The sequence below is a fragment of the Cucurbita maxima genome, unplaced genomic scaffold (assembly GCF_002738345.1).
Source record: "Cucurbita maxima cultivar Rimu unplaced genomic scaffold, Cmax_1.0 Cma_Scf00046, whole genome shotgun sequence".
In the NCBI taxonomy this organism is placed as follows: domain Eukaryota; kingdom Viridiplantae; phylum Streptophyta; class Magnoliopsida; order Cucurbitales; family Cucurbitaceae; genus Cucurbita; species Cucurbita maxima.
Window position 1 is genome coordinate 963,840 of NW_019272062.1, and position 17,919 is coordinate 981,758.

Here is a 17,919-nt window from a genome sequence, read left to right on the forward strand (position 1 = left end):
GGGAGACGAGCCCATTTTTCTTACCCTCAAGCTTCAGCACCAAACTACAAGTCGGGGGCCTTATATTCCAGATATTTTTTCCTATAGAGTTAGCTTCCAATAAGGTCGCAATGTGCTGGGTTCAGAAAGTTAATGGTAACAATTAGGTAAAAAGGGTATAATCATAGCCAACACTTTTATGTTCTTGAGCCTCCATTCTAGGTAAGGGTTTTATTAAGATGATCAAAATCATGATTCCATCTATGAAGAGAAAAACTGTCAGTTTTAAGTTATCCACTCATCTCGACACGGTAACAAATTCAATGCAGTGCATTTTGCTAGAATCATGAATAAGGAGCTCCCAAACATGGATAGAAATCTTCCTTTCATGATTAAATTAGGTAAAGTGGTATTTGAGTATGAACATAATAAAATTCTAAGCTTGTCAAGATACAGGATGTTTGAACACATCTGAGGATGATCCCAGTGCTTTGGTTCTCTGTCAAGGTCACGACAGCGCAGTTGCAGTGTGGCACCTCGCAAGTTACAGATTTTGAAATAACAGAACATAAATTACCAAAACATCACTCTCAAAATTGTTATATTAACACTTCCTACAAATTAACACTGTGTTCTAGTCACAAATGTATGGGTGAAAATAGATCCAATCGAGACAACTCCAAATTTGTATGTTTGGAAACTAAAACTATTGGCATTACTTGAAGAAATGGTTCTATTTAATTTTTCTGGCGTAAGGCTTCTAAAGTAAAAGAGCATATTCTTTACGCAAAAGAGAAATAACAGTTTCATCTACAGGCTAGTATCAGTTTGCCACTAATCACGAGTAGTTGATGGGACAATGTCTATATGAGAATTCTATGCTTCTAATTTACTATTAAAAGATATGGTTGTGGATCCAATAAAGCTTACCAATGAAATATCAAGGATATATCTTTGCGATTAAGCTGCAGTATCACCATTTCAGTTTGTATTAGAATAGTTCGCTGATGAAAATCTGCTCATTAAGCATAATTACTGTATTTTATAACTTCAAAGATACAAAATTAAAGAAGAAAGAGAGAAATAATGACCTGTTAGTTTGCCAGCATATGCAGTGTTCCATTGGATCATTTATTACCAAGTTTCTGTGAGTTTTTTCCTAAACCATAATTGTCATTGCTCCAGACCAGCTTAGTTTGGCTCCCATTGCCATCAGTTGCATAAGATAAAGTCTGAAAGTGATTTCAGAGAAATTGTTTTAAAGAATGTAGAAAACTGTCTAACATGTGGTATCAGAAATAAGCACATATAAACCTGTCTTGATCTTTTATCGATAGGCGTCCCTGAAGAAAGTTCACGAGTTGCAACTAATACATTCTTGGATGAGTTTGATGATTGTGTTGATGGTTTGTGTCTCTTTTGTTCCGGTTTCTTCCGCAGAGTGCTTCCCCCTTGGTACTTGAAAAATTCAAGAATGGAGGGACTTCTTCTTTTAACAGTTTTTTTTACATTACCCAAATTCTCAGGAAAAGGTGAAGATGAGCCACGTGGAACCGAATGCTGACGATTTCTGCTCTTTTCCCTAATTCGGTTAAGAAATTCCATAGTCCAAGGTGAACTTTCTTGAAGATGTTTTGAACGGAGAGCAACGGACAATGGGGTTACATCAGAATGTGATGTATCCTTCTCTGAAAGTGAAAACGATACTTTTGAATCTCTTAAGGGATTTTGTATTAAACCCTCATCTAAATGATCATCCTTGTACCTAAGAGGCATAATACTGGGTTCGAAACTAGGATCTGGAAACTGATTGTCTAATCCTCGTGAACTCTGTCCATGCAAATTGATAGAACTCCAAAAATCTGAACTCGAGTTGTTCCCAACATCAACTGCACAGAAAGGGTGATCGCTTTGTCCATAAGACAATCTTCTTTGAATTTTAGACTTTCTTGATGAATCTGTTTCATTATCAAGCATCGAAGGCAAGAAATTCATAGGAGCCATAGTTGCAAAGTGATCTTTTAATACAGGGTTATCAATCAGGTTGTCTACTTCAGCTATAAGCTCCTCATGGTGATTCTCAGACTTATTCATATTATGAAAGTTGTGTATTTTCTTTTTACTTCGGTCTAAACCCTGATTTTGGACAAATGATGAACAACGTCTTCTAATCTCATCGGATATTTCAGGAGCTGTGGAGATCCAACAATCACGTGGCTTGCAGACCCTGGTAGGATCCATCGATACAGTTGCATCAAAAGACGCTAGATTATGGTTTTGATCAAAGAAATTATTTACAGATGAAGATAAACCTTTGAGATCACAAAATATTTCGGGATCTTCAAACAGTTGAGAACCAAATGACTTGGATGCTACTAAAGTTTCTGCAGTGCCAGCAGTGAACGGATTCAGCGTATTGGAATACAAGCAATCCGTATTTTTCTCAATGCATTGGGTACCACCAGTGAAGTTTCTTCTCTTCCTTTCAGAATTACCATTAAAGTGACACTTTTCTGAATCAGCACCAGAAGATAGCGAAGAGGAGCAGTCTGTCATCACAGATTTTGAATCCTCCCGCTCACCATATTTGCACAGAGCACTAAATAGAGAGATACAGTCATCGGGAATACTATATTTTCTAATTGCATGGAGCCTGCGCTCATGTGGCCACTCTAGAAAGTCAGCAAGAAGGCTTTCTGAAGAAAGTATCCCGTGAGCTATCAAAGGATTAATTGAAGGGAAACTCGTAAGAAATGATTCAGCAAGAGTTTCTGATTCAGACATCTTGGGGTATATGCGCCTGGTCATCAACTTAGAAACATTTTCAATGCAGCCTAGGATAATTTCATCCGTCAACTCAGATGAATAGGAACAGAAGAGCTGAAAATCAATTTCTAAACTTGCTGCTGCAGCATAAAGTCCATCTGATGATTCCATTACGATGGATAGGGAACTGATTTCTCCCTCGAAAACCTGAAAAGAAATCTACTATTTGTATCAAAAGAGAGAATAACCAATATCAGGGATTATGCACCTGATTATAATATACCAACAACAAGCAACAATCAGTCTACTGAGGTCTTGTAACCAACTAATTCCTGCACTCTGATGAAAAAATTTCCATGTCCATGCAAGCAAATGCAGGAATTGAAGTATAGCTAATAATGAATAAGATTTTAGAGACAATGACAGAATCCTGCATACACTGTAATCACTTGACTAAAGTTTCCTTTTCATTTGTGCACAAATTTGGACATCACTTTTCAAAACTGAAATATAAAAAATGAGTGAATACGAACCAAGTCTTGAATGATTAAAGAAAATGAAAAACATTATACAAGCCTGTTTGCAAACTCCAGGAAATTAAGGACTCTTATTTTCCACGAACAAACCAAGTGCCAGTGTTTATAGAGAAGGGACAAGTTCACAGAAGCAGACTTTTTATATCTAAAATATTGCTTCAATCAAATTCCCTAGATTCTGATAAACCTCTTCCCAAGACATGAAAACAAGCCGTTAAATTCCCTCGTTTGGTTCGACCTCCTGTGCAATTTAGCAAATTTTTCTATTTTTGGCACCTTCCTAACTCATAACTAAAACAATGATTTTTCATGTTAAGCATCAGAGCTATAGCCTGTAGCTGGAAGGTAGATCATGTCTCTAACTTTCAACAAAAATTAAAGATAACTCTGGCATCTTCAAGAAGAATACAAGAGTATGCTAAAGTAGTTCAGTTATAAAATTATGACAATAATGTCAAATGCATAGGAAGGGAGTCGAAAAGGGAAGAAACGAAGGTAATGGGAAATAGTCTCTTCATAAATAATAAGAATAAACAGTCTTCATAGAGTAGAAAAATTACCAGGACGCAACCACGAAAAGCGAAACTTAGAGAGGTCAAAACATCTGTTGCAATATTTTCTATGCATAAATTCAAGCACAAAGAAGCTTCATTTGAAGTACTGCCTTTCCTGTCAATATTTGTGCAGTCATACCAAAATAAGCAAATTCCAGGAGCAATTATTAGATCCACAGGCAAACACAGATCTCGTTCCACAACTTGCACTCCTTCTTTCTCCAATGCAAGAATTCTTTGATAGGAACTTCTTCTGCATACAATCATTTCCTTTTCAAATTTTTGAGTGTTCACAATAATAATTGCCTCAGGAAAGGACACAAGGTCAGTATGTTGTGATTTATCTGAGACTGGTACTACCGGTGCTCGCAGAGGCACTCTGCGATTCTCTGCTTCTATTGTTTTCTTCGAAGAGGCCAATATATACTTTTCCTCAACAGGTAAAAAGTTCAACAATTTCTCCAACATCATGGTCTGATTCTCCACCAACGACTTCTCTTCCTAAGAACAGATACAGAAAGAATTAATCAATTGTAAATTTAAGGATAGGTATGGTAACATATTTTTCCAATTCAATAAAAGCATGTAATCCTATAATAATCATTGGCATTACTTAATAGCAATATATCCGCAAACATGAATTAGGAACAAACTTACGATTGTCAGTTCATTATGTTGAGGAAAATCAACACCTTCACAAAATGCTTTGCAATTGCCACACTTATCCAGTTCCAACATTATGAAGTGTAGATGAGGCATGTCGATTAAATTTGAGAAGTAAGCGGAGATCTGAGAAGAACCATTCAGACCTCCATATTCCAAGACAATGCTAAATTTATTGAATGGAAAACTCCCAGATATGTACCTTGAAATTGGGGAAGAACAAACATTTTCAGTTCTTCCAAGCACATTATTGAATTTAGAATGTGCTATAATAATAATTGAGAACTCGACGCAAAGTCAAAACGCAGAAATTGGATGAAAAAATATTCTGAAAGTTGCAATACCAGGATTATCGCATTTGGATTCCATACGTTCTGATTTCGATTTAATTTTTACTCATACAAGAAGCATGGAACACCATGTCACAATTCACAATTGTTAAAAAATGAAAATTTACCTCAACACTTGAATTTGAATCTCTGCTTGAGCATCAGCTAGTTTCTTTGCTTTTTTTTGTTTTAATACCAAAAGGAAAAGGCAACAATTTACAGACCTAATTTTGAAAAAAAAAAACAAGTGCTCTATGACACTAAAGCTCAAGGTGAAAATATAAAAAATAAAAAGCACTCCAATGGGCATGTACAAGTCAAATCCATTATATCATGGAGAAGGTATTCTTCTCATCAATTAAAAACTAAGGAATAAAATTAGTTTTAAATTAAAATATACAACACTATATCTAGCCCTGGATGCCAAATATTCCATAAAGGAAAAAGATTTTGATGAAAATAGGTTTTCTTTCTCTTTGGTGTCATTGCGTAGGGTATTCTCCCTAGTCCTTTTTTCATTTAAACGTTGCCTGTGATGGATTATCTACATGCAAATGCATAATATTTCACATTGAATATTCCCTATTTATGGCTATAATTCGTTTGAATGATGAACATTGAAAAAAAAATTAAATACTAGCATGAGAAAAAAATATATCTATAATGCACTAGGGAAAAAAACCTAACTGCAGAAAATAAAGTGATATCATAAAACTCATAACATGCGTTCATCTGTTGCTGCATATAACCTACGTTAAAGTCAACAACTGATAATTAAGGAGTGAATGTTTAATTATCCATGCAAACCTCCCTCATCGTTCATTACATGTTAAGTTTCTAGTTTCATTTAGCATTTAAAACATGTACCTACAACAAGTAGCTTGTGAAGTGTTTACTTACTAAATCTGGAACTTACTCTTGGGATACCAATAAACAATTGGAAGCAAGGTCATCAACCATAGCGTTTGCGTTAGATACTTGCTCATCTGTAAGACTCCCATAATTTATCTCTGCAAAGGATATCCCCAAGGACCCGAGTAATATTTTCAATGACCACCAGAAAATTTGGTTGGCTACAACCAGAACTTTGAGACTACTGGTAGAAGTCCTCGAGCATAAGATTTCCTGGATAGTAGTAAGTGCCGGATGCGATATGGTAATTTCTTTGTCAACCATTTTTCCTGCTTCCTCAATCGATGACACCAAGAAACCCAACCTCGATTTTAAGCACTCCGAGCTCTGACATAACTTCTTTAGATATAGATGAGCTGGGTGGATACCAAAGAAACACAAATACCAAACTATCTGCTTAGTGGCATATAACGTGGCTAATGTCATTATCTTTTCTTCCCAGTAAGTATTGGTCCCTTGCAGATATATTTTCTTAATACAGTCTATCAACTTCTGTTTCGGAAGGCTGAGCATTAATAAATAATCTTCAGCTACATATGGAAGATATTTCTTCCTCAGCTCTGTCTCATTCTGCAAGATAGCGAGATAAGTTTTCTCAGAGTTATTAATGAGATGTAGAATGTTATCAGACAGACAAACTTGATGTACTGCAACATTCAATTGCTTCAGACTATCATCAGCACTGGACATAGAAGGTTTGTTAGTCAATATTCCATCACGTGAAACCTTGGGAAGAGTAGTATTGGTGTCAATTGCACTAAATACAGATTCACTCTTTCTAGCACCAGCAGGTTTTTGAGAATTCAAGAAAAACTTGAGATCGTTGGACTCTGATTTTGATTTCCATGACGATAAAGCCTTCTCGGAATTTCCAACAGCTGCAAGACCTTGCCTTTCTTTTTGTTGACATCTTTCATTCAATAATTTTCTTGAAGCAACGTCAATAGTTTGACCAGAAAGCATTGGAATACCCTCAGGAAAAGACTCCTTTAGTTCACCCTTGTCTTCTGTTCTTTCCCTTACTAAAGCATCATCTGAGAAAACGTATCTATAAAATATACCATCATTTTCACAAGGTTCCCGGTCAAATTCTACGGGTTTCAAATTAATTTCTTCCAACATATTCTGATACGAAGAATAAAGTCCAGAGCTGTAGCTACTTCCATCCAATAGATGCCAATCCAAATATATGCCATCGGAAGCTGATAATGATTGTTTATTTAGGTTGGCTAGAACATCCTCTATGAAGGCATTCAGGGGTTTTTCAGATCCCTGACTAGATAGTATAGGCACAGGTAATGATTTGAACTTGTCATCTACAAGGACAAGTTCATGACAAACAATCAATTCATTGAAACTCTTGAAATTCGTGTTTTCAATGGATGTACAGTCAGTAATTTCTGACATGGCCGATACTTCCAAATCAAAGATGACTCCAAAATGTTGATTTGAGTATGTGTCCAGCAGCTGGAATTCTTCAAAAATAGCTGGTTCTACAGACAAATCACAACTTGATTTTGTTTGAACTTCAGAGCTCACTGCAATCTCTAAAGTTTCCATCATGCTCATTAAGTCAGACGATCCTCCAGATATGTCAGGGGATGCCAACTCAGAAACAGCACATGGCCTCAAAAAATGATCTGAAAGAAACTCTTCAGCATCACAACGCATGAAGGACAAATATTCTTCATTATTGACAAGTAAATTATCATCTTGTATCCTGTGAGCTGATTCAGTATTCTCAAGAATAAAGAAAAGTTCATCCTGCAACGACAAGAATGCCAAAGTTTCAAGAACCATCTCGTCTACTTCTAAAAAGGGAAAGGTGAATTGATGCGATAGCTTCTGGTCCTGAGCAAAATCATCTTCAAACAAGCAAGATTCTTGGTCCAAGAGATATTCTGAGGGAATGATTTCAACATCATAAATTGATTCTTTGACCTCGGAAGGGTATTTAAGAAGCCCTTGATTAAGGGTCTCCTGCAATAAATATCCAGATTATCGTCATTTTACCTATAACGAGAAACCATTAAAAATTGTGAAGACAAAAAAAACATGAGGAAGATACATGTGACTTTTTTAGATTTTCAGACTTCACACAAAAACTAAAGTTCTATAAGAAGAGAGGATACCCGGAAAATAAGAAAGTTCATCTATGTGAAAGAAATAGTAGAGAAAATCTTGAATAGAAAAGTTAGTTAGTTATAGCTATGAGAGACCTGCCGATAGTTAGGTTTACACTGGCATCACCAGCATTATAGCAATATATGTAAACTTTTGAAAGCCACGTTGCAAGTATAAATTGACTCTTTTCTTATTAATTTTCAAAATTACATGTCCCTTTTTATAAGGGAGAAATGCTGTTTCTAAATCACTAGATAATCTATATTATTGAAATCTCTATATACTAGTTAACTAAATATAAATAAATCCAAAAGGATAAATTAGGAAGTCAACTAGTTCCATTAAATTATTTAATGGGATCACACAAATATCCTTCAACAGCCACTGACGAGATAATTCTTCATAAATATGGCTTAAATAAAAAGTTGAGTAATGCACATAATACTGTGCATTATGAAAAAGCTAAACGAATTAATCATTATTTCTCAGTCAATACATCTTAAGTTGTCAATCCTCTAATCTCACAATAAGAATGAGAGAAAACTCGTTATCTCTTCCAAGCAAAATCTTCACTTCAGAGTTCAGATAGGTGCAAAGACATGCAGAACGTTTTGCACCTGTCTGTCTAATTATAATAACTTTACAATTTTCTTTATCCTAAAATAATGTCATTCGTAACATCCTAATCCATTGTCTACCAATTATAATAACGTTATCATCTTCCTTGATCTAAACTAAGGCCTTCTAAACCAGATTCTGTAACTGCTTATACCATTATCAATCAATTATAATAACTTAATTATTTTTCTTGTACCCAAATACTATCTTCTAAACAAGATGTCATCACTTCTTGTTCCATTGTCCATCAGAATCCTAAGAATGAAAAAATGTTGAAAGTCTTAATATTCCTGTTCTCTTTAGCAACACTATGGACGACATAAAATCTAGCTTATCACATCAATTACGGAAATTATTTACAAGGATATTCCACTTACTAGATCAAATTCAACCTCTGGCATTGCCGTCAGAATTTGTACCTCCTCCTCCTCAAACAAGAAGGCATTTTCCTACAGATATGAACAAAACAATTAACACAATGTAACCAAAGATCAGTTAAGTAGAATAAACCACAAATGTATTCTTCAGTTTAAATAGTCATACACCATACCAAGAACGCATCAAGCTGAGGTGTTTCAAATTGGATCATATCATTTGAAAAGTTTCTATTCCGTATTTCAGTCCCAATATCCTTCTGCCACAACATAGATTATATATTCAAATCCTCATTATATCATAACAATGCAACAAAATAATTTATCTCAAGAAAGCTAGAAGGGCACTTTTACAAATTCCATCTCTGAAGTTTCAGATCCAAAATTCTTCCAACTCCCCTCCATATTATCTTCATAAGTACCCTTAGCTTCTTCCTGCAATCCACAAAAATGAACCAGAAAAGGAAAGAGGAAACGCTGACTAAGTGATGGAGGTACATACCACTACCAGAATCCTTTAAAGAAAAATATTTAGAGTTTAAGATGAAGAGTTAAAAAAAACATAATAATGATTATTTTATTTGAGGAAAAACAAATGAAACTTGCCCAAAAAAGGTGAAAGAAGAAATGGTATGTCAAGATTGGTTCTAACTAGTTCTCCTAGTGCAGGTTGCAAAATAAATCATGGAGGTTTCTTTTTAGTTAGAATGATGGGCGTTCTGTGACATTACTCAATCTAATACTGATCTAATTTATACCTAACTATTGAATCATAACTACATTTTCCTTCAATGGAGAAACATTTATTTAACGAATAAAATTAGAAATTACGAGATCCTCCAAGATAATACCTTGAGAATCACAAAACTACCCTGAAAGAATGCCCATAATCTGGGTAGCAGTATTGATACATCAATATGAGAATCTCAAGAGTTGCTACTTCTTAACCAATGATGTAGTAATTTTAAACATTGTCTCAAGGACTCGATGGTTACTCTCCAATTCAATCTTAATTTTATCTTTTTAAATAAATGTATCAGGATAGAAGCGGGGGTCTAAGATGACAATTTTAAAGGTTGTCCAAAGGTGATGTACATAAAAAAAAAAAAATAATAATAATAATAAAAACATTACTGAAAATCTATACAATATTAATAATAATTGTTATTATTGTTGAAGAAGAAAAGAAAATGTTATGAAGTATGATAAAAATTAACTCATTTTGACGTTGTATATTAGTATTCACATTTGTTAAACAAAAAATAGAATCAAAATGTACTTTAAAGGTCACTATTACTGCTAGAGTATTGTTATTTCGTCCCAGCTCATCTAGTTAAATTATTGATAGGTAACATTAGTTGGGTTCGACAATATAGAGACGATCCAGTCAACAGCAATTTTAATCATTGTCAGCAAACGTGCCATTTTGCAATCAAATCAAGTACTGATAACTACAGGTGAAGGAAGAAGTCATTCTCCTAGACACCAAGTTTTCTCTTCGCTCTCCTCATCTTAAGAAACAACATTGCCCTACGTGGTTGTGGTTCCCTAGCGTGAGAAATATTGTATGGCAGGCTTTTTGTATGATATAGATTATATTTCACTTTGAAGATGCATTTCTGTGAAAAAGTTAGATCGGAAGACAGAAACATAAAACCACAAAAGTTCATCCGAAACATCTCAAATTGGCTTTACATGAAAATCATGCATAAAAGTATCCATTGGAAATCATTTCATGTTTTAACAATCCTTTCAGTTGACAATTTGTTGCCTCACAATGACGTGACTCTTAGAGTTTCATCACCACTTTAGATTCACATAAAAATTGTAAAGAATATTTAGTAATAAATTATAGTTTACCTATATATTATATTTGATATTTTATTATAAGGTAAATATCTACTATAGGTAGAAGTTATTTCCATGTATTACTATTTCTATATCCTTGTAATTTATTTGATTATAAATAAGATAACTTTCACACCATTAAGTTGGGGTGATTAATCAAACATTCTTAAAAATATAATCACGTAATTAAAGCAGAAATGAGGATATCTTCGGAAGAATATTAGATAGCCTTGAGAATCGTAAAAATTGAGCTAAAGACCGTTCCTAGACTTAATCAAGCTTATTACGCTATTAAACATAAATTTCGTAGAATCTCTCACGAACAGATCTTTTTTCACAGCCACAAGAAGTATAGAACATTCACTCGAGATCTGTAATGAAATTGAATAGCATTGATTGAGCAAAAAGTTTTACCTCCCGAAGTCGAGTTCCAACACTTTCCGAAGAGAAAATCCTCTCCGCGGAACCATGAAATCCAGAAGACTGACAACCAGCATCGCGATAAACATCATCATCCTCGATTCTCCGCGGAAGAACGTCGTCAAAGAACCTGGAGATAGCAGAATCGATTGATAAGCTGTCGATTCCAAGAGAGATTTCAGGGAGAAAATCGAAGTGGAGAAGGTCGCCGACAGTGGAAAGTGGATTAGAAACGAGGTGAGGTACAGGGAGGCGGTGGAAGGATTCGTTTCCTGGAGCGAAGAAATCAATGTTGAGGAACCGAGTTCGCATTTCGAAAGACAGAGCGAGACAGAGAAAAGAGCGACAACGGTCACGGTGAAGCTAAACTGAATTTGGCGCTGCAAATGGGGGCATTATATATCCCCCAATTTTAAATTTAGTTAAGTAGCTTTGCTTTTTACAAAAGTACCCCTATTGCGATGTAATTCATTTCATTCCTCTTCCCCTTTCCTTTCCATTTTTAGAGAACATTTTAATGATATTTCTATTAAATTTAGAGATTAGAGAAAAGAAGATAGTACCCTTTTTGGAATTGCTCTTTCTATTTTTAAAATATCTTATTTACAAAATTCATATACTTTTAAAAATATTAATAATAAACTATTGTAATTATTTCAACCATAGCAAGATACGACAAAGACGACTCAAATGGGAGAGACATCTTCGTCCATTTTTCAAACCTCCATAGCTAGTGTGAACAATGGTGTGTCTCTTCTGTTGAAGATTGTTAGGAGTGAGTCCACATTGGCTAATTTAGGGAATGATCATAGGTTTATAAGTAAAGGAATATATCTCCATGGGTTTGAGGTCTTTTGGAGAAGCTCAAACCAAAGTCATGTGAGCTTATGCTCAAAGTGGACAATATCATACTATTGTGAAGAGTCGTGATTCCTAACACGGTATCAGAGTCATGCCCTAAACTTAGCCATGATAATAGAATTCTCAAATATCGAACAAAAATTGTGAGCCTCGAAGGTGTAGTAAAAAAGTGACTAAATTGTCGAACAAAGGGTGTACTTTGTTCAAGGGCTCTAGAGAAAGGAGTCGAGCCTCGATCATGGGGAGGTTTATAGTGTACTTTTTTTAGGGGAGGATTGTTGGGAGTGAGTCCCACATTGACTAATTTAGAGAATGATCATGGGTTTATAAGTAAACGAATACATCTTCATTGGTCTGAGGCCTTTTAGGGAAGCTCAAGGCAAAACCATGAGAACTTATGCTCAAAGTGGACAATATCATACTATTGTGTAAAGTCATGATTCCTAACTAACTTAGTTTATCGATCTTTGAATTTTTTTGAAATTGATTGTCACCTCCCTCACAATTGAAACACCAAAGAGATACAAACACTCTTTTTCATATGTTATAAAAACCAGACCTTCCATTTAAGTACAAGATATTATAGCTTGTTGTGATTAATTGATTTATGACATTATATGTTGGATGAATAACAATTTTATTACTTCTATCATGTGATGTTTATGATCTTTCTATGATGCATGTCCTTCCAATATGTAAAATTCAGGTATGTTATGATATCATGTTCAAGTTATAACTACGAGACATTTGATAAGTCATGTATGATAAGAATGAATGATATGTCTATGTATACGTATGTGTGTCTCATAGGAAGGTTATATCATAAAAACTATGGAAGTATGATGTGCACCATAACCATGTGTCGTGATTTGAAAATGTGAGACCTTATGCCGTCATTACTATACCTTGAAATGTTGAATATACATTAAATAGGCCCGGTTCATAAATGCAATTTACACTCGCCTTTTATTATCTTGTGAAAGAGAATGATTACAAGGGAAAGAAAGGAAAAGAACATTATTGGAATAAAGGAAAGGAATAAAATCAAAATGAATGTCTTATACTATCCTATAGTTTATTATGCAAATACAATTCAACCTATACTAACCTATACTAATGATGCAAACCGAATTCAACCTAGACTATGAAATGGAAAACAACTACCCTATGCATGTGCCACTGTCTCGAGGTGTACGATGCCGCCGTCGATGTCACATGGGTGCCTTGCCCTTATCTGAAAAGTAAAGTAGCACGAGGCTTGAGTATTTCTAGAATACTCAGTAAGTGACCCCCTGTCGGGATTATGCAACAATCACATGCAATGAAATGATGGGACCTATCTTTCGTTTCGTTTCGTTTCGTTTTCCCTACAGTGCTGTCCTAACGGGTAATCGTGGACGTGTATCATATACTCTACACACAGCCCATACGTGCGAGTATGGGCTCACCAGCTAGTTCGCACACCGCTGGGTCACTTTCCTTATCTGGTGGGCATACTCTAGGAGCCCCTTATGTCGGGACCCGTTAAAACTAGTAACCGTCACAGTAGCGCTATGCAAAACATAACGATTGTTGTCCTTCCATTGGATCTACGCGTCCGTACCCTCGTGATGGGATAGGGGTATCCCCCTAGATGCATGAACACACATGTGAGACCTTATGCCGTCATTACTATACCTTGAGGCGCGGGTTATCGGATCGCTCACGGGTTTCGGGTCGTTCGCGGGTGACGGGTCGTTCATAGGTGACAGGCCGACCCGGCTGACGGAAAAGTGCAGGTGGGTTGGGCTGGGCATGTCGGCGTTGGACTGGGCTTGCGAGTCTCGGTCGAGGCTGTCGGGTTGGGCCGTAACTTGGCTTACGCGTTTTGGGCTGAAATGACTGGGCCGCAGGAACCGTCGGGTACTGGGTTGACCTAAGGGGATTGGGTTCGGTTCGGGTTGCAGGATCCAACCCTCGGGTCGGACTTCGTCTTCTTCACCTGGTTGCTTGCGCGTTTTTCCAGCCACTTTTCTCTCTCCTCGTTAACGTCGTTTCGACGTCCTTTTTCCCTTCTTTTTCCTCCGTTCCCGAGTCTCTTCTTCCCCCTAACTCCGTTTTTGGTATTGATTTGGTATGTAAAGGCCTCACACTCCCGGATTTGGAGAAGTTCGGAAATCTGACGTTCTGTCTCCCTTGCCGACGATATTCAACGTATAGGATTCATCTAAATCGACCCCTGATGTGTGTAAAATGTTCTGGGATTACTTTTGTTGCATAAATTGGAGGTTTTGACGTCAATTTCGTATGGTTTGGCCTCGCCGGAGTTTTGTCAGATTTAATCTGTCCTCTTCGATTTTCTCTATTTTTTGTTCTTTGCAGGTTGTTTTGGGGTGGTTGAAGGTCGGGGTCGAGTTCTGTGGCATCCCAGCCTTCGGCCGCCCTTTGTGGGTCGTGTGCGAACGAAAACTCCGGCAATCAGTTCGGCTGACAACTTTTTTATATATTATATATATATATCCGATCCATTACATGTCATGCTTTCTCAATCTTATTTTAAAAGAAAACGTTCAGTCATTACAAAAGAAATGGTCATACAAAGAACACAGGCGCCAATAATTGTTTCTCGACGACTAGTCCCAATTGACTAGCCCAACTCCATTCAATCCAATCAAAACTATTTCCTTAATTCGATGATTTGGATCTCGATTTTCGATCAATCAATATCATAATTTATTAGACTCAAAATTAAACAGGATTAAAATATAAACATCGATTACCTTCTCCCCAGTTTGTGGTGGTGGGGCTTTCAGTCTCTAATTATCCATTACGGAAAAAAGGATGATTCCCACAGTAGTGACATGCCACGTTGTATTCTACGTGTGCATTACCCTTAACTAGTTACTTCGTGTCTTCTTCTTAAACGGCCACACATCCATGCAAAAACTCCCTCTAAGACATACCCTCTTCCCTTCCTTATTATAGTTACTATCTCTCATACTTATCTTGTCACATTCTTTCATTATGGACTCCCAAATCGCCCCTCAGCAACAACATCACCAAGGTATCATTCTTTTTCTTCTGTAGTTGGTTGTTTTTTGCGTAGAAAAACAGGAAAAATGACATTTTGGTAGGCGTGGAAGGGGAAGAAGATGGGCAGCATCATGAGAAGCAGTCAGTGTTGAAGAAAGTGAAGGCTAAGGCTAAGAAGATTAAGGACAATATTACAAAGCATGGCGGTCATGACCATCCTCATGACTACGACGATGATGAAGAAGAAGATGAGGTCCTTCAAGATTCTGGTATCTCTTTTCCCTTTTAGATGCTTAAAAAATAACTCAAATGGAATGATATGGTATGATATGGTATACGTTGAGCATAATCTCTCATGACTTTTATGTGAGTCTCATGGTTGGTATTTTCTACGATCTTCCACTAAATTAGTCGACTCTCCCTAACCCTCCTTCCCTCGAACAAACTTCTCTTGAACAAAGTATGCCATAGAGCTTCAACTTCTATGTAGCCCTTAAAAGTCTCTTTCTAATTGAGCCTCGACTCCTTTTTTTGGAGCCTATCTTCCACTAAATTAGCGACTCTCCCTAACCCTCCTTCCATCGAACAAACTTCTCTTGAACAAAGTATACCATAGAGCTTCTCCGGAAGAATATGTAGCCCTTAAAAGTCTCTCTCTAATTGAGGCTCGACTCCTTTTTCTGGAGCCTTCGAACAAAGTACACTCTTTGTTCAACATAGGAGTCATTTTTTACTACATCTTCAAGGCTAGCAATTTCTTTGTTCGACGTTTGAAGATTCTATTAACATGACTAAATTAAGAACATGACATCCAGGTTAGAAATTACAATCCTCCACAATAGTACGATATTGGTCTCGTCTCCAATGGAGAGAGTATTCTTATAAACTCATAATCTTCCACTAAATTAGCTAATATGAGCCTCCACAACGGTACGATATTGGTCTCGTACTAATGGAGAGTATTCCGGTAAGCCCATCATCTTCCACTAAATTAGCGAAGGTGAGACTTCACAATGGTACGATATTAGTCTCACATTAATGGAGAGAATATTCTTATAAATCCAACCACATACCAATACGGTATGTACCAATGGGGAGAATATTCCTATAAACCCATCATCTTCCTAAAATTATCTAATGTAGAATTCCTCCCAACCATCCTCAACCCAAATTACATTGAACTTTTATACGATGGGCAGTGTATGAAGGTGCCGCAATGAGGGGCGGTGTGGGTGGAGAAAGGCAGCATGAAGGCGTCGGAATTGGAATGCCTCCTCCAGGTCCAAAAGAAACGACAAGTCGCCCTGCTGCAGTTACCACACTCTTTACTTCCGTCGATAACTCTGCTGATACCTCAAACACGACCATGCCTCTGTCTCCAAGTAAGTTGGAGGAGGATCCTCACGCGCCTAAGGACAAAACCCACCTTCACCCTCGTAATTCCGAGGTCAAAGTTCACGATCCCGCAAGCACAGGTAACTAATTTTACATTAAAAAAAAAAAAAAAAAAACCCTTTTTTCAATCTCTGTCCGTTTTCATTTTGAACTAGGGAGCGAAGAAGCAGGGGAATCGCAGATTTTGGGTTCATTTGCAAAAATGAAAGTAAACGACGAACAGAATCAAAGCAGAGATCAGGTCAGTTACGCTCAGAAGATCTCAGCTGTGGGTTCAGCCGTTAGTGGAAAAGCAGTGGCAGCGAAGGATTTTGTGGCATCGAAGATAGCTTTAACAGTGACAGAGAAGCTGAAGCCAGGGGAGGAGGACAGAGCCCTGTCGGAAGTGATTTCGGAAGCTTTCAATAGAAGGAAGCAGGAGGTGGTGAAAGTTGGAGAAAGTGCATTTAGGGAGCCGACGAAAGGGAGTGTAACGGAGTCGGGGAGGAGTGTGGTGGGTATGGTGAAAGACACGGTGGGGTCGTGGCTGGGGAAAGCGGGAGACCAATCGGCGGGGCAAGGGAGGCCGGGGAAGGACCACGGTGGGACGGAGGCGGAGGTGCGGATACCGCAGGAATCGGCAAATTGAAGTGGTTGCAGACACATTTCTGGTGTCGTTTTTGTTTTTGGTAATTCAGTTGCTTTTGCGACTATTACGAGGTTGCAGTTTGCTGTTGTTTGTTTGTTTTGTGTACAGTAACTTTTTCAGACATGGTGGATAATGAGTTAAGTTACTAATGCATACAATGAAGGATACAATCTTATATTATAAGAGAGAATGGTATATAATAGCGTGATAGTTTTTGAACTTTTTATCGTAGTTTCAACCGTCCATGCTTCTCGAAGGCTTGGCTTTAAACTTTTCATAGAGCTACAATAGGTGCACCAAGTTATAGGGTTTATAAATGTCACAGCTTATAAATGTGATGTCACATGTCACAGCGATGAGAAAAGTGAAAAAGTATTGTGTATGGGTTACAAAAATGTATGCAAGTAGGTATTCACAGTCATGTCTCGGAACTCTAAAGCCGGGATCAACTCTAAAGCCCCCGGGATTTTAGGGAGGGTGAACTAAGCTTTAACTTTTTAGGGAGGGTGAACTAAGCTTTTAACTCTCTCTTTTCTACCCTTAAAAAGTGGCCGAGTAAAACTAAGGGATAGTATGGTTGGTTTTGAATAAGTATTTCTCCTTAAACATCATGTGTGGAGGTTAACCGATAAAATTGGGGATTTGAACCCTCTGTGTATCGGTCAGCTACTAAGTCACCCTACGTGGTTTCATGCTCCCTCCCCCAAGGACGGGTTCCTACGGCCTAGGGGTCCTGTTCAGAATACCCCTTAGCTATCACTGTTAGGTTGAGGCACAGGTCACACTTCTTTGTTCGGCTTTGCCTAGCTCAACGATCTTAGTATCGGAGTTTTGTCTCGACGATACGGTATCGGAGCAGAGAGGGAAGTGGAGGTTTTGGTGACACTATCCACACTACTC

At 37.2% G+C, this 17,919-nt stretch overlaps 2 protein-coding genes across 4 annotated transcripts; one reads left to right on the forward strand and one right to left on the reverse strand.

The window, feature by feature from the left end:
• Nucleotides 1-290: 290 nt before the first annotated feature.
• Nucleotides 291-11,465, reverse strand: LOC111470528 (protein SHORTAGE IN CHIASMATA 1). 3 transcript variants are annotated; one of them, XM_023116066.1, is made up of 10 exons: nt 11,118-11,465; nt 9,210-9,290; nt 9,032-9,115; nt 8,859-8,930; nt 5,744-7,719; nt 4,493-4,700; nt 3,842-4,336; nt 1,294-2,952; nt 1,071-1,211; nt 291-994 (listed from the first exon to the last, which is right to left on the reverse strand). In XM_023116066.1, the coding sequence occupies exons 1-9, from the start codon at nt 11,433-11,435 to the stop codon at nt 1,107-1,109; spliced, it is 4,998 nt and encodes a 1,665-aa protein (XP_022971834.1). In that variant the 5' UTR covers nt 11,436-11,465; the 3' UTR covers nt 291-994; nt 1,071-1,106. The 3 variants fall into 3 exon arrangements, with proteins under 3 accessions (XP_022971834.1, XP_022971833.1, XP_022971832.1); XM_023116065.1 differs by having other exon boundaries at nt 9,204-9,290; XM_023116064.1 differs by having other exon boundaries at nt 1,294-2,964; nt 9,204-9,290.
• A 3,491-nt stretch (nt 11,466-14,956) lies between these two features.
• Nucleotides 14,957-17,238, forward strand: LOC111470536 (low-temperature-induced 65 kDa protein-like). The gene is made up of 4 exons (XM_023116075.1): nt 14,957-15,027; nt 15,098-15,265; nt 16,196-16,471; nt 16,547-17,238. The coding sequence occupies exons 1-4, from the start codon at nt 14,988-14,990 to the stop codon at nt 17,017-17,019; spliced, it is 957 nt and encodes a 318-aa protein (XP_022971843.1). The 5' UTR covers nt 14,957-14,987; the 3' UTR covers nt 17,020-17,238.
• Nucleotides 17,239-17,919: the final 681 nt, after the last annotated feature.

What these genes read in the sequence shown, in the direction of transcription:
- LOC111470536 (XM_023116075.1), top strand. Translation starts at nt 14,988, where the DNA reads ATGGACTCCCAAATCGCCCCTCAGCAACAACATCACCAAG. An exon ending in TGAGGTCCTTCAAGATTCTG is followed by an intron (nt 15,266 to 16,195) that starts GTATCTCTTTTC and finishes TACGATGGGCAG; the next exon opens with TGTATGAAGGTGCCGCAATG. An exon ending in TCACGATCCCGCAAGCACAG is followed by an intron (nt 16,472 to 16,546) that starts GTAACTAATTTT and finishes ATTTTGAACTAG; the next exon opens with GGAGCGAAGAAGCAGGGGAA.
- LOC111470528 (XM_023116064.1), bottom strand. Translation starts at nt 11,435, where the DNA reads ATGCGAACTCGGTTCCTCAACATTGATTTCTTCGCTCCAGGAAACGAA. An exon ending in CTCAGCTTGATGCGTTCTTG is followed by an intron (nt 8,931 to 9,031) that starts GTATGGTGTATG and finishes TCATATCTGTAG; the next exon opens with GAAAATGCCTTCTTGTTTGA. An exon ending in CAGAGGTTGAATTTGATCTA is followed by an intron (nt 7,720 to 8,858) that starts GTAAGTGGAATA and finishes TATTTATTGCAG; the next exon opens with GAGACCCTTAATCAAGGGCT.